General features: G+C 44.8%; 1 protein-coding gene across 4 annotated transcripts in view; it reads left to right on the top strand.

Annotated features, from left to right (window-relative positions):
* Positions 1 to 15,755, top strand: part of LOC147014291 (kinesin heavy chain-like) — a 96,731-nt gene that overhangs the window by 65,168 nt on the left and 15,808 nt on the right. For all 4 annotated transcript variants that reach the window (XM_085852164.1, XM_085852162.1, XM_085852163.1 and 1 more), the window contains exons 13-15: positions 7,575 to 7,643; positions 9,704 to 9,910; positions 10,059 to 10,202. In XM_085852164.1, the coding sequence (XP_085708290.1) occupies positions 7,575 to 7,643; positions 9,704 to 9,910; positions 10,059 to 10,202 (420 nt within the window). The remainder of the gene's footprint in view (positions 1 to 7,574; positions 7,644 to 9,703; positions 9,911 to 10,058; positions 10,203 to 15,755) is intronic.

Genomic DNA, 15,755 nt, shown 5'->3' with positions numbered 1-15,755 from the left:
CTCTCTTTCTCTTTCTCTTTCTCTTTCTCTTTCTCTTTCTCTTTCTCTTTCTCTTTCTCTTTCTCTCTCTCTTTCTCTTTCTCTTTCTCTTTCTCTTTCTCTTTCTCTTTCTCTTTATCTTTCTCTTTCTCTTTCTCTTTCTCTTTCTTTTTCTCTTTCTCTTTCTCTTTCTCTTTCTCTTTCTCTCTCTCTTTCTCTTTCTCTTTCTCTTTCTCTTTCTCTTTCTCTCCCTCCCCTGAACCCTCCCTCCCACAGTATATAGCAACATTTGAGGCATTGCCTTCCCCACTTCCTCCCCCCTATTCCTTACTCTTTCCCCCTTCCTAGCTTCTCCTGCCTCCTCTCTCTCCCTCCTCTTCCTCCTCCCCCCCCCCTTTATACCCCCGTCAGCGATGTGACGGGTTGTATTTGCTAGTCTTTAATAAGCCTGGTGTTGGCTTAAACAGTCAAGGTGGCTGGTTTGAGATCTTAGGGTTCTGAGTTTGAGCCCCTGTTGTGCTGTTAAAATAACACCAGATGGGTTGACTCAGCCTGTTGTCCTTCAGAGGTCGGCAAAATGAATGCCAGCTTACTGGTAAGAATGTCATTCAAGTATCTTGCGTTGGATTGGCGACCCATCCAGAATTGGGCCCCTCGCAAAGGAAAAACTAACCCGGCATCCCAAAGTGTCTGAAGATGCGAAAGGAGTGGTTCTTCTTTTTCATTATCTTTATATACTCTGCAGTCCTGGTGTCATAAAGCCAAGGCATATTTAACACTGACTTGATTAACTTTCTGCACAATGGTTTGTTATCTACTGTGAACCTGCATTGAGCATTTTGGAGACTTCTCAATCCTTTGGGGGAATGCCAAAACTATATTCACACACAAAACGCTTTCTGCAAACTTTGGTGGGTGGGGGGAGGCCGGTAGTCCCTTTTTGTCTTTTCATTTTTAATGGATTGCTCGTTTAGTTATTTATTGCCATGTGATGCTGTCAGTTTTCGACATGCCAAAAATCGTACTCATGAAAAACATTTTTATTTCATTACATGCTCAATTCTTTCTCTGGGTGTCGTTTAGATTTTATTTTTACCCTCGTCAGGGGGGAGGGTATTGCATTTGAGTCTGTTTTGTTTGTCTGTTTATCCGCACAGAAATGTCGTGTTTTTCTTCACAACCGCTTGTTGGATTGAGACAAAATTTTCTCCAATGGAGCGACTATTCATGCAGAATGTTTGAATAATTATGACGTCATAGGTCACATGATGTGGCAGCCATGTTGGAAAAACGGAAAAATTTTGGACCTCTATCTCTGAAACTACTCCATCGGAAAAATTGAAACTTGCCACATGGCAAGTACTCCTCATGGGGAATATGTGTGATTTTTTTTTATAATGACGTCATAGGTGCCGTCGTTATGATGTCATAATTGCATATGTACAATGCTACATCTGATCAGTCTGAACATTTTTGAGGGTCATCAAGGGATAAATTGGTCCACAGAAAAGAAAAAAATTGATGACGTCATCGGTTACGTGATTTGGCAGCCATATTGTTTTGTTTGTTTGTTTGTTTTTTATTTTGTTTTTTGAACCTTCAAAAATCTTCTCCGAAATGGCTGAACACACACAAGCATTTAAAGGCCATTTTCCCCGCTAAAGCAGGGGTTAGCCTTGTGGACCCCATGACAATCTTCTCCACTTTACCCTGTTTTCTGCATCTCCCCTTCTTAATCCCCTTGCCCACATTTCCTCTTCCACCACATTTAGCCAAGTTTTTCTCGGTCTTCCCCGTCCTCTACTTCCGACTACACTCATTTCCAACACTCCTCTCACCCAGTCACTTTCATCCTTCCTCAACACATGACCCAACCATCTCAACCTGTTTCTCTTCACAACCTCCATCACAGACTCTATTCCCATCATCTTCCGCAAGTCATCATTTGTCTTCCTCTCTCTCAACGATACTCCACATATCCACCAAACCATTCGCATTTCCACCCTTTCCAGCCTTTGTTGCTGCTCCATGTTCAGTACCCATGTCTCACTCCCATAAATCATCGTACTCCTCACACATGTAACATACACCTTTCCCTTCAGCTTCAACGACACTCCCCTCTTTGTCAGCACGCCACTCAGTTCCCGAAACTTCTTCCATGCACATCTCACTCTAGCAACCGTCGAAGAGTCTGATCCACCTTCTCCATTCAACATGTCTCCAAGATAGCAAAATGTTTTCACCCCTTCCAGCTTCACACCATCTCCAAGATCCAACTCAACAATTCCTTCATCTGCTGCTCCCTCGATGCACACCTTACACTTGAATGTAGCTGCCACACTGGTTAATGACCCTCTCACCCCACTACATTTTCGATGAACCCATTCAGCACACATTGTACACTGAATGGAGTTCACTCCGACACCCTTCCTGCACACAGCACACGGCCACTTCCCAGTCCTTTCCACCTCACCACATGCTTTACCACTTGCCATCACCTTCGTCTTTCCGATATTCACCTTCAAACCTTTTGCCTCCATACATTCCTTCCACTTGTTCATTTTCTCCTTCAGTCCATCCATACTCTGCAATCAACACCAGATCATCTGCATACAGCAGCTCCCACGGTAAACCCTCCTTTACCCTCCGAGCCAGCACCTCCATCACAACTACAAATAGAAGTGGACTTAGTACCGACCCCTGGTGCACTCCTACCCTCACCTCAAACTCACCACTGTTCCCATCCTTTGTCCTTACAGCTGTGCGTGCTCTCTCGTACATGGCCATCACTACTCTGATCAACCATTCCTCCACTCCTAACTTCCTCAATGCCCATGCCATTACTTCGCGTGGGACCCTATCAAATGCTTTCTCCAGATCAACAAACCCAAAAAACAACTTCTTCCTCTTCTCCATGTACTTCTCCTGCAACTGCCTTACAATAAAAATTGCATCTGTTGTTCCTCTTCCTGGCATAAATCCAAACTGCATTTCGTCAATCTTTACCTTCTTCCTTATCCTCTTCTCCAACACCCTTTCCAATACCTTCATTCCATGCTCCAATAACTTTATTGCTCTATAGGAGCCACAGTCCAGAGGGTCACCTTTCCCCTTGTACAGAGGGACGAGGGTACTCAGTTCCCAATCCACTGGAATGCGGCCTTCTTTCACCACCAGATTACAGATCTCTGTCATTCTCTTCACACCCCAACTTCCCGCTGCCTTCAACATATCTCCCACAACTCCCGTCGGCCCTCCTGCTTTTCTACTCTTCATTGCTCTTATAGCTTCCTCAACTTCCTTCTCAGTTATCTTCTCTGCTGGTCCTAAAACTGGGTTACTCTCGATGTTTCTATCCCATTCATTTTCTACATTCAACAGCCTTTCCATATATCTCTTCCATCTTCCTTTAATTCCATCTGAATCCACAACAATTTGTCCCACTTCATCCTTCAAGCAACTCACCCCCGTCACATCAAATCTCTCTCTCGCTATCTGCTTTGCAATCCTGAATACCACTCTCTTACCCTCCTCCGAATCCAAGCGTTCTCCGAACATTTTCCTATGGGCCTCCTGCGCCTTTGCAACCTCTTTCTTTGCAGCCTTCTTGGCTTCCTTATAACTTTCATGTGCAACCTCCTCTTCCACCGTATCCTTTGCCTTTTGCCATTCCTTGAACTTCTTCTTCTTCTCTTCAATCGTCTTTCCAACTTCATCATCCCACCACCATGTTTCCGAGTGCCTCGGTGGTCCTTTTGTCCATCCACATACCTCACTAACGGCTCCCAATAGACTATCTTTCATTGACATCCAACCACTTTCAAGCTCAACCACATCATCTTCAACCATATTCAGCCTCTCTCTTAATGCTTCCTTCACTGTCGCCTCTTTCAACCTCCACACCTTCATCCTCGGTTGGTAGTTCACCCGCCGAATTCTCCGCGCACCTTTCACCCTTATATCGCAGACAACCAGGTGGTGCTGCGAAACAGTCTCCTCCCCTGGGATCACCTTTGTGTCCCGGAGGTTTCCCCTATCTCGCTGACGCACCATCAGGTAGTCAATGGTTGGTGTCAACCCACCTGACGTGTATGTAATAAGCTTATTATTCGCTTTCTGGAATTGAGTATTACAGAGCAACAAATCAGCTCCATCAGCAAACTCCAAGATCCTTTCACCTTCTCCATTTCTCACACCATATCCATAACCCCCATGGACTCCCCCAAAACCGTCTGGACTCCTTCCCACATGTCCATTCAAGTCTCCTCCAACCACAACAACTTCCTCATCTTTCACATTTTCCATCAACTTCTCCATCGCACACCAGAACATGTTCTTCTCTTCATCGCTTCGACCGACCTGCGGGGCATATCCCGAGATGACGTTCACCAAGAGATTTCCGATCACAATTCTCACCATCATCACCTTTCACTCACTCTAGTCACACTCACTACACTGTCTACAAACTCCTCAGAAAACATGGCACCAACACCATGCACGCCTTCCGGGCACCCTTGCCACATAAACTTGTACTTCTGCCCCTGCCTTCCCTTCACCATTCTCACACCACTTCCCTTCCACCGTGTCTCCTGCACACAACATATGTCCACTCTTCTTCTGACCAATGTTTCAACCACTTCTCCAGATCTCCCTGTCATTGTCCCTACATTCCATGTACCAAACCTCAGAAACCGATCTCCACGTGGGGCATCAGACGATTCGTCATCATAAATGGAAAAATTTCCTCCCTTGCTTCGATCGGGTTCCCCACCTTGAGTTTTAACGAGAGGGGGTGAGGACCCCCACGGGGTACTTCAGGCTGTACCCTGCCCATCAGTTGTACTCATCATGGTTTCCTTTTGAGGCAATGTTTTTATGGCCGGATGCCCTTCCTGACGCCAACCCTTTTAGTCGCCTTTTACGACATGCAGGGCTACGGTGTACCTATTCTGACCGGGGTACACACCGGGAGAAATGGCTGAACAGATCGAGGCAAAACTTTACACATATGACTGCCTATCCATGAGGAATAAAATGTTCACACATATGACATCATAGGTCACATGGTTTGGAAGCCATATTGGATTTACCCTAAAACCTATAAACATCTTCAGAACGACTGGACAGATTGAGGGGAAACTTCACACAAATGTTCCCCAAGCCTTGAGGATACCAGGGTATTCACGAACCATTGATAAGTTGCATGGTCTGGCAGCCATATTGGATTGAGCAAAAATCTTTTTAAAATTCTTTCTCTTGAACCGCTTCATCCATCGATGTGAAGCTTCACAATTATGATCTCGTAGTCATGGGGAATGTGGAATGTATTTTTTTTAATTTCAATCTGATCGGATGCATGGTCTGGCAGCCAGAATTATTTAATTTTGATGTGGGTTATTTTTGATGTTTAAAATTTTTATTAACAAGCCTCACTTGGCTGTGCCGAGATGGGTTTGAGGGTAGATGAGTAGCAGCTGAAACCTGAGTCATATCCAAGTTCCTCCTCATGACTTCATCTTTGCTTTTTGTTTGTTCGTGTTCCTTCTGCTTACTCAAATGTTGTCCTGTAACTATTTGGTCTTCCATTTGATTTGAATTGAATTTATTTTAATCCCATTCTGAATTCAATTGAATAATAATAAACACCATGGGTCAGGGTCAGGGTCAGGTGTCCGATCAAAGCGGGGTTACATTAAAACGGGACATGTTGGTACCCGGTCATCACTGCCCACAGTTATAAAGTGGCAGTTCTAATTATGTCTATTATTAATTACATAGCACGCCATACAAAATACACTGCACAAAACTGCACTAACACCACACAAAACAAGTCCTGGTGAGGGTCTGCAATCTCTGATTGCTCTTTCTTGTTTTTCTTTTATCTGCATGACATTTTATTTGATTTCCAATAGCTGCAGCTCTGCAGAAGCATGGGTTTTCAATTATGTTCTGATATCAATAAGCAATCTCAGGTATATCCTTGCAGTACAATGTTGTCTGTTGTGATTGCATAAATATCTCAGTTTCTAAGATTTTTTTTTTTATTTGTACAGCCAGCTGCAGAAGATGAAGCCTATAACTATGGATATACATATATATGCTACATGTCTCAAACATCGTATTCTCTGTGTAGCACAAGGCTGTGGGTTTGCATCATTGGCCAAGAGCATGGTTGTACCGCTGATGCAATGCCCTATGCAGGTTAGGGTAGGATTTTGGAATTTGGCCATGATTACGGCAATAGTTCGCCTACTTTTCACGAAGGACAACACGGGATCTTTAACATCCACCAACAAATGCTGGCAGACAGGACACCAGTTTAACGTCCATTCAAGGGACGGCATATACACACATCGTTGAATCCACCCTGCTTGTGAAACACCGAGATGACAGTTTCTAGCTGATTGAAACCCAGGTGAGACAGCTTAGAAGCGAGTGTGCATACCTGAAGGCTAGGCCATCCTGTCAGTCCCTCTCAAACATGTAATACTGTGTATTATTGGCTAATTGTGTGCAATGAACACATTACTTTGCCAAATTTGTACAAGGGATGAAATGACTCAATTACCAATTGTTGATTTATTTATTTATTTTCCTCCAGCCTTTCCCCTGGTGTGCACATATGTGAAGATGGCTGTCTCCCTATTCTCTCCTCTTATAGATGCTGCAGAAGTCAACAGAATCTGGGCTGAAAGTCACCCTGAACAATATAACTTGAACGCAGTGTACACCTTGCATTTAGAAAGTATTTACCTTCACCTTTATGCCCCAAATTAGCCCCATCCCAAAATGTAATGCAAGCTTTTCCTTCTGCATTTAGGTCGTGCTATTAGTTCCTTGCAGTATCTCAAAAGAAATTGTCTTTAAAGTGTTGGCAACCTTGATTAAATTCCCTGCCTTGAGATTAAATTAGATATGCTAGCTCTAAAGTGGTGTGGATGTTAAGTTAATGGTTATAATAGGGTTAGGACTTTGAAGATAAGTTATCATACACTTCCTCAATTTCCTACCAGGCCATGCATGCTTACGAATCCACCACCCATTACAGGCTCATGCCCAACAACACCATGCTTACTCGCTTACAAGTCACACGACTAGCTTGCCGTAATAATTTATCCATACACCGATCAGGGTCTCTCAAGATAGCTAGGCATTGATGGGGCCCTCGCACAGAAGTTCAAGAGCAAGGCGTTCTCACAACCACACATGTACATCCAGCAGATAATGTCACAAACCCAGATCAAGATGTAGTAGCAGAATGCCAATCAAGATGTAAAGCAAAATGCCTGTAAGGAAGAAAAGGTTTACATGTCTGTCAGTTTATCAGTCCATCTCAATTCCCTCCCTACTCATCTAACTACTCTTTCTCGTTTGGATTTTCCTCTCGATCTAACATTTTATGTTGATTCGTTTTTTGCTGGGCAGTAATAAGCTTTGCCTAGCAGTGCAATGTTTTGCTTTCCTGGTCTTTTAATACTCTTTGGGACTTACAGGTTAAAATGACTCGTGTGCTGCATCACTAGTAATGAGATTGTATTTTGCTATCTAATTTAAGTTGATTGACCAGTCATAGTCCTGTTCATTAATACCTGCAGGATGAAGAGATAAACCAACAGAGCCAACTTACAGAGAAGCTGAAGCAGCAGATGCTGGACCAGGAGGAGGTAAGTTATTTTATTTATTACCCCACGCACGCTAAGTGAAAAGCGGGGTGAAGTAATTGGTTCACTTTGTCTGGCTGTATATCTCCAGGTGTCAGTGTATGATCAAGAACAACTTGATTTCAATTGATTGTTATATTTTGAACACGGATTGCAAAAAATAACCTGCAGTTTAACAGTACTTTGGCTTTGAATCTGGCAAATTGTACAGAATCTCGTCCCGATCACGCATACACACAGAGTAAGGTAATTTCTTTCATCTGTATGCTTGTCTAGCAGTCAAACAAAATTGAAAATCATTTCAAACAGGAAACTTACTGATTTAGGGATGTCATAAAGGACATCAACAACAGACATGAAAAAAGGAATTTAATATGTTAAATAAGGTGGTGTAAAAGATGCTGCGTCAATGGAGAAATCTTTTTTCCACGTCTTTAACATCTTTATTTTATTTTAATTTAATTATATACTTGAACATTAGAACAAAAAATTTCCTTATTGTCACTTTCAAAAACCTCCCGTTTAGCAATACTTGGACAAAATTTTACACCATCGCGAACAATCAAATTTGCTGCTCACGCTCTCAGTGTTGAGGAATATGGAGATTCTGACAAAATTGCGGCACGTAGGAAATATAGATCGTGCTCGGACACGCAAAACGAGTTGAAAAGACCCTTCTCATGTCCTTTTGTTCCACACTGCGCTGGGTAAGTGTTCGATGAACTCTTTCATTATCTCTTATCATTAAGAGAATCACCTCTTATTATTAAGAATAATATCTCTTATCATTAAGAAGAAGCTTCTGTCAATCACCTCCAGGTCACAATTTCAAACCAATCTTCATGAAACTTCACCACCTGGTAGAGTTCGTCATAAGCAAGAAGCCTAATTTTTGAGGTCAAAAGGTCAACATAGGCCAAAGGTCAACAACTTTGTCAAATTTCTAAAATCCTCAATTTTCATCCTCTTGACTAGAAATTTCAACAGGATTTGCATATTTGGTCATTGAATTCAACCACTAATTATTTTTAAGGTCAAATTTGTTTTATGGATTTTTGAAGTATCATGCTATGCATGACATCTTTGTTTCTTGGTGAAATTTTTTTTTGCCAAGTATGTTAGTCTGTAGCATCTGTTTGTCACGCAATTTTTGCCACAGTTTTCAAGCAATCGTTCTGAATTTTTTGTGTATGTAGATGACCGGCCAAGGACAGCAATGTTTAATTTTGCTGAACATCTGGATCCAGATCCAGATACTTGATTTTTTTTTATAGTGATTCTTCAACATTGAGCTATAGGGCCGAAAAACATTCACTGTATAGCACAATGTCTCAAAAGGTTGTGGATGGATTCGGACCAAACTTGGTGGACGGGTTGGGTGTGTGATAAGGACTGACCGAGGTAACCAATGGATTCCGTTGTGAATTGTAATTGAGATTTTGCATAACCTGGATAGTTTGAGTTACAGCAAAACAATGGGGGAAAAAAAAAATCAGCAACACCCAATCCTTAATTTCCATGCACAATTATACCGACGTTCTTGTTGGGTTGGCCACGGGAGGTTTTTGGCTCAAGCCTTTCACGAACCAGCTGGCCAGGCTTGTTGTTCGACCAAGTAGTTATGGCAGGAATTTTGAATTTGGTCAGGGTTTTGGCGATAGCTCACCTACTCTTCGTGAAGTACACAGTAGGATCTTTGATGTTTACCAACTTTAACGTAAAGGATCTTTAACGTTTCATGTCCAGCCAAGGGGTGGCAACCATGTTGATGAATCACCCTGCATGTGAAGCACCGGGATGACAGTTTATAGCTGGGTCGGGATTCAAAACCAGGCTGGACTGCTTCGAGGCGAGGGCCATCCTGTCAGCCCCTAGACAGCTTAGCGTTTACAATTACTACTTTAAGGTGTACCTTTTATTCAAGAAATGCTTACCAAACGTGTGTGTGTGTGTGTGTGTGTGTGTGTGTGTGTGTGTGTGTGTGTGTGTGTGTGTGTGTGTGTGTGTGTGTGTGTGTGTGTGTGTGTGTGTGTGTGTGTGTGTGTGGTATATGTTTCACACAGCTGATTGCTTCAACTCGTAGAGAGTATGAAAATGTGCAAGAGGAACTGACACGACTACAGGTTGAGAATGAAGCAGCCAAGGAGGAAGTGAAGGAGGTCTTGCAGGCTCTTGAAGAACTCGCTGTGAACTACGACCAGAAGAGTCAAGAGGCCGAAGATAAGAGCAAAGAAAACATAAACCTCAATGAAGAGGTCACCCAAAAGTCGGTAAGATGGAGAGGGCAATAGAAAATTCAGTGTTTTATTATGTACTGAGTTTAAAACTCAAGAATATTTTCTTCAATGTTTAATTCACTAATGTCACATTGATTTTGATCAATTCCCATAAAATCCCCTCTCACCCTATGACCTTCAGACCTTGCTCACAAGCACAGAGGCTGAAGTGCAGAGATTGCAAGAGATGGGGAATCATCAGCGGAAGCGTGTTGCTAACATGCTGGTCTCCCTGCTCAAAGACTTGGGAGAGATTGGTGCCACCGTGGGGGCCAGTGATCTTAAGGCAAGTATTTCTGTACACCATTGTAATATTTTGGCTCATCAAATTTGGAAGACATTGCCATTCCAGGAAGGCTGGTTTGTGCAGCAACCTTCGCATTTGCTTCATGATATTGGGAATCTGGGTTCAGATCCCATATCCAGTATTGTTTTGTCCATCTGCAAGAAAAATTGTGTGTGAAGCTCTTCTTTCAGCCTTAGATATTGTGTTTGAAAGAGAGCCTTGTTGAGTCATTTAGAGAGTACCAAGTCGTTAATTTTATGTATAATGTGCAACATTATTATGGTTAGATGTGTTTGCATATTAATCAAGCTGAATACACACTCATTTGGCAATTAAAGATCATTTTCTTGTATATGTAATCTCAGCTCATGGAAGAGCTAAAAATGGAAGAGGACAGTGAAAACAGAGTACAAAGGGGTGAGGTGGTTGTGGTTGTGGTTACCAAAGGAGGAGATGAACAGCCATCTTCAAGCCTCAGAGGGAAGACTGAGGAAGTTGGTTTCACAAGCAAGAGAAAGGAGGAATAAATGAGTTAAGGTGAGCAGTGAGTCTGGATTTTGGGAGTTTCACTTGAAAAGGCAAACTTTATACGTGCTGCAGAAACCTAAGAGCGGACAGGGCATCGAAAGGGCAGAGGGTGCAAGACCTAAAAGGAGGTGGTAAAGGAAAAATCTTGGCACAATGAACAATGAATGCCCAGTCAGGAGGTAACTTTGGAGGCAAACTTGGATCTATGGTTTGCCCAAACCTTTGGGAACTGAACTTCTTTTAGTATTTTATCAAGAAAGGAGATGGTAGCATTTACGAGACAGTTATTTTGGAGGGACAGAGTGAGTGTGTGACATTTTCTAGGATTTAAGGACATCGTGCAAGTCATCCTGATTCTATAAAGGCCTATAGAAAGAGACGAGGTTCTGCCTGCCTTTCTGAATGATTAGTCATTCGCAAAAAGATAAGGATTTTTCAGAGAATAAGAAATATAATTGATGAAGATGAAGAACAGGACTGGGCCCAAGACACTGCATTGGGGAACTCCAGCCGAGACAAGGAGAGTAGATGAGAGGATCTTGTTGAGAGCCACACACTGACTGAGCGTAGAGGAAGCCATGAGATGAGGTGGCCTTGTATACCATAGGCTGAGAGTTTGGAGAGCAAGGCGAGATGCTAGACTGTGTCAATTGCTTGAGATGTGTCCACTGAGATTGCTCTTTTTTTTTTCTCTCTTTTTTTTTGTATACATTGTCGAGGCTCGTATGAGAGCTGACACACAACACACAGCAAGGGGGGCATGAGACAAGATGGGTGGGAGTGGGAAGGACAAAACAGTGAGGAACAGAGACATTAGGAGATCTGTGGAAGGAAGAGGGATGGGGCGGGGAACATGGGGTATACAAGATGGACATTACAGGGACTTTCAGGAAGGAAAGCAGGGAATTTGAAGGAGGTGGGTTTGGGGTGGATTAACAGGGGGAGAAAAGATCGAGGATTTTGATGGGGGATGATAAGAGGTGGTGGTGAACAGCTGTTTTGAAGGCCTGGGGGGAAGAATGGGATTGAATAGAGTGAGGGAGTTTATTCCAAAGGTGGGGAAAAAAGAGGAATGACAGAGTGAAGGTGAGCAGTGATTCATGATTTTGGTAATTTTACCAGAAGGGGGTTGTTGGTTGACCTTGAGCGCCCTGCAGAAATGTGGTGGGGACAAATCGCAGAGAGAGCGGGGGGGGGGGAAGGGGAGAGCAAGGCTGGAGAGTAGATGGTAGAAGACAGAAAGACCAGTGACCAGCCTGCGGTGAGCGAGTGAGAGGGCCAAAGACTCAGCCTCATTGCGGGAGATGCCAATGATCCGAAATGCCTTTGTTTCCACAGCGTGAAGCCGAGAAAGGTGGGAGGCAGGAGCACCAGCCCAGAGGGGAGAGCAGTACTCTATCGGCTGCAGACGAAAGCTTTGTTTGTGGTCAGGAGCTCAGGTGGGCCGAGGAAGGACTTTGCCCGACGGAGGATTCCCAGCCAGTGACTGGCTTTGGAGGCGAGCTTTGAAATGTGACTTTCCCAGGAAAGGTCATGGCAGATAGTGAGACCCAGAAGCTTGAAAGAAAGGACTTATTCCAGAGGATTGTTGAGAAAGTGGATGGGGGTGGGGGGTTCTAAACAGTCCTTTCGTAGAGACAGAGTGAGAGTGTGAGATTTGTCCAGATTTAAAGACATATTCCAGGTGTTGGACCAGTTTGTGATTTTACCCAGATCTGCAGTGAGCGAAGAAGCTGCTACTTGCCAGTCTGAGGGATGACAGATGGTACGGCAGAGGGTGGAGTCATCAGCAAAGAGATATAGAGGATTTTCCAGAGAGTCGGAGAGATCATTGATGAAAACCAGAAAAAGAACAGGGCCCAGAACGCTTCCTTGCAAAATTCCAGCCTGGACAGGAAGAGGGGATGGAAGAACTCCATTGAGGGCCACACGTTGACTGCGACAGGAGAGGAAGTCTGCGAGCCATGAGTGGAGATGGCCTTGGATACCATAGGAAGAGAGTTTGGTGAGCAGGGCAGGGTGCAAGACCGTGTCAAAAGCACACGATATATCTCGGGATATGGCTCTGATTTCATGTCCGGCATTGAGGACCTCCATCCATTGTTGGGAGAGCAGAAGTAGCATATCCAGGGTAGAGTGACCTGGTCTGAAACCAAATTGAAGATCGGAAATCAAGCCATTGGAGAAGAGGAAGGATTTAATATCTGAAGCGATGATGGATTCCATAACATTGCTGATTATTGGCAGAAGGCTGATTGGTCTGTAGTTGCAGGTATCTCTTTTTGCACCTTTTTATGCAGGGCAATAATGTTTGCTGATTTCCAAGCAGATGGCAGATGACCTTCGGCAAATGAGAGGGTGAATAGAACAGAGAGAGGGTGAGCAAGAGCAGAGGAGCTGGTTTTTAGGACACGTGGGCTGATGCCCTCTGGACCGGTTGCAGAATCTGAGTTATGGTTTGACAGCAAGCTCTCCACCTTGTCAGGAGAAAAGGACAGAGTCCAGAGACAATTGGGTGCGACTGGGTAAGGTGGGTAGAGAAAGTGATGGGTTTTGGACACAAGATTTAGCTGCAAACACCAAGGTTAGGCATTCAGCCTTTTCACGTGCGGTATCAGCAGTGCGGCCATTTGAAGTAATGGAGGGGAAGGAGGGGGAACACACACGAGAAACAGATTTGATTAGACGCCACCAGGATTTTGAGGAGGGAGAGAGGTTTGAAAGTTCGGACTTGAGCTTAGAAAGATGTTGTTTTCTGGCTCTCCTGAGGGTAGATACACACTTGTTCCAAGCTTTATGGATGGAACTGAGATTACCCTCAGTTGGGTTTGCTTTCCATGAGGCAAAGGCAAGTTGTTTCAGGACAACTGCTTCGCCACAAGCTTCAGTGAGCCAAGGGAGGGAGGAAGGGGAGGACAACTGAAGACGAGAGGGGATAAATCTGTGCATGAGGGAGAGCAAGTTTCTTTGAAAGAATTCCCAGGATGAGTTGATGTTGGAGAAAGTATTGATAAGAGACCAGTCTATAAGTTTGATGGCTGCTTGGAGACCCTGCCAGTCGGCTTGAGTGAAATGCTAGACTCGACGGTGGTGAGGTGGTTCTCTGATAATAGCCAGAGGGGTGTCCACTTTGCCAAGGACGTGGTCAGAAAAACCGATTTGAGCGGAGGATGAGCAGCAGATATTGCCATGGAAATTTGTCAAAATCACATCCAGAAGAGAATGAGTACCATTTGTTGAGATCCGGGTTGGGAAGTTGACCGATTGAGTCAGTCCCATTGAGTCGCAGAAAGTTTTTGCTGAGGTGCCATGACAGGTGAGAGAGGTACCCACCTCTAGCCAACTGGCATGATGACAATTGAAGTCGCCACATATGAGGAAGAGAGACTTTGGATGAGAAGTTAGAAGTTGGTCCATGTTTTCGGATAGTGAGGTGTAGAATGGAGTCATCACTGTTTGGTGGATGGTACAGTACACATATTGCTACGAATCTGGAACCCATCGTACACAACAGCCAGAGTCCTTATAGATCAGTTATATCGGTAACTATGTGTTTTGAGGTAGGGTCCCGTCCCATGTTTAATGGGTGATTAATTGTATGTGCGCTGTGAATTATTTTATAGTTCGGAATTTTACATCATAACAACAACCCTCTGCTTGCGGCATTGTCCGCGCTCTTCGTGCGCTCGCCGGCATGCGGGCGTGTGCGAAATTCCATGCCCCAGGCGGTGTGGATTTCGCACCAAGTATGGTTACGAAGCGTTTCGCTCTGGCCTGGCCCCAAATATGGCCATGGAGCGCGTCGTTCTGGTTTCGCGCCAAATAAGGGTATGCGTCATTTTTCGCCCAATGGACGACGCGCGGACCAAAGCTGGGGCGGTCCTTCTCAAGAAGGTGGAGCCATGATATGCCATCCACCCAATGGGAGCAGGCAACAGGGGAGCGGACCGCGCCCCAAAAATGACGGAAAAAAGATTGAGGACTGCGTCCCGTCTGCTCGAGCGCGCTTATGTCTGGGTCTGCGGCTGACTGCATCTCGCGCATCCAAGGCGTCTCTTCCGGTGCATTACGACAAGTGGTCGACCATCTCATCACGGGAGATCACCTCGTCTCGCCTCCTCTGGGTTTGGCTGCCCTGGTCCATTCTATGGCGACTGGTGCTCCGGGATGGTGCGGTCGTCCAGTCGCGCGAACGCGGCCAGGTAGCCAGCACGTTCTTTTCCCTCAGCTCGCCTTCCCTCCCAAGCTGAAGGGGCAATAAAGACCTTGAGGTCCATCTCTTTGTGGTGTGTGTGTGTGTGTGTGTGTGTGTGTGTGTGTGTGTGTGTGTGTGTGTGTGTGTGTGTGTGTGTGTGTGTGTGTGTGTGTGTGTGTGTGTGTGTCCGTGGGCCCTGTCTCTAAGTAGAATTGTTTAAGGACTTGCTTGTACATTTGATTCTCTTCTTTATTCAGATAACTCTGCCCTTACGTGTTCCCCTTGTCCCCTGATTATTGTAAATAAATTCCCCTCTTGTTGAATGTCCCAGCTCGTTCCCTGTCATTTCTTTTATTGGCTTAGCACGGTGCGTGTTGAGAAATAGCGAAGCAGCAAATTGTTAATTTGGACCGACGGGCCTCGGTAACCATCCGCTCGGGTTACACACGGTACGAGCACGGTAACGGCTAATTCCGCTCGAGGCCTGTCGAGGGTGTGAATTCCCCGGTAGCTTTGCCGCGTGGGTACTTAGGCATATTGAAGTTGGCAGTTATCCCTACTCCATGCGGTCGAATTATTGACTATTCATGGTCCTGTAAGGGACCCGTGCCTTCCGGACTTATCCAAGGGTCACGACCTAAAGTGTGTTCGGTGGAGCCAACTCTACTGCATCCCTCTCGCGGTCGTGCTCACCACCGATACCCGGCCCCACAACAATATAAACATGAGGTGGGAGTGGAGGACAAGCCGTAGCCAGGGGTATTCCTGGGGGTGTAGGGGAGTGAGGGCATTGCATGGAGAGTGAGGAATATAGTCTTTGATGAGAACAA

The sequence above is a fragment of the Eptatretus burgeri genome, chromosome 13 (assembly GCF_056783735.1).
Source record: "Eptatretus burgeri isolate ZD-2024b chromosome 13, Ebu_testis_v1, whole genome shotgun sequence".
Classification (NCBI taxonomy): domain Eukaryota; kingdom Metazoa; phylum Chordata; class Myxini; order Myxiniformes; family Myxinidae; genus Eptatretus; species Eptatretus burgeri.
This window is presented reverse-complemented; position numbering and strand designations above follow the sequence as displayed.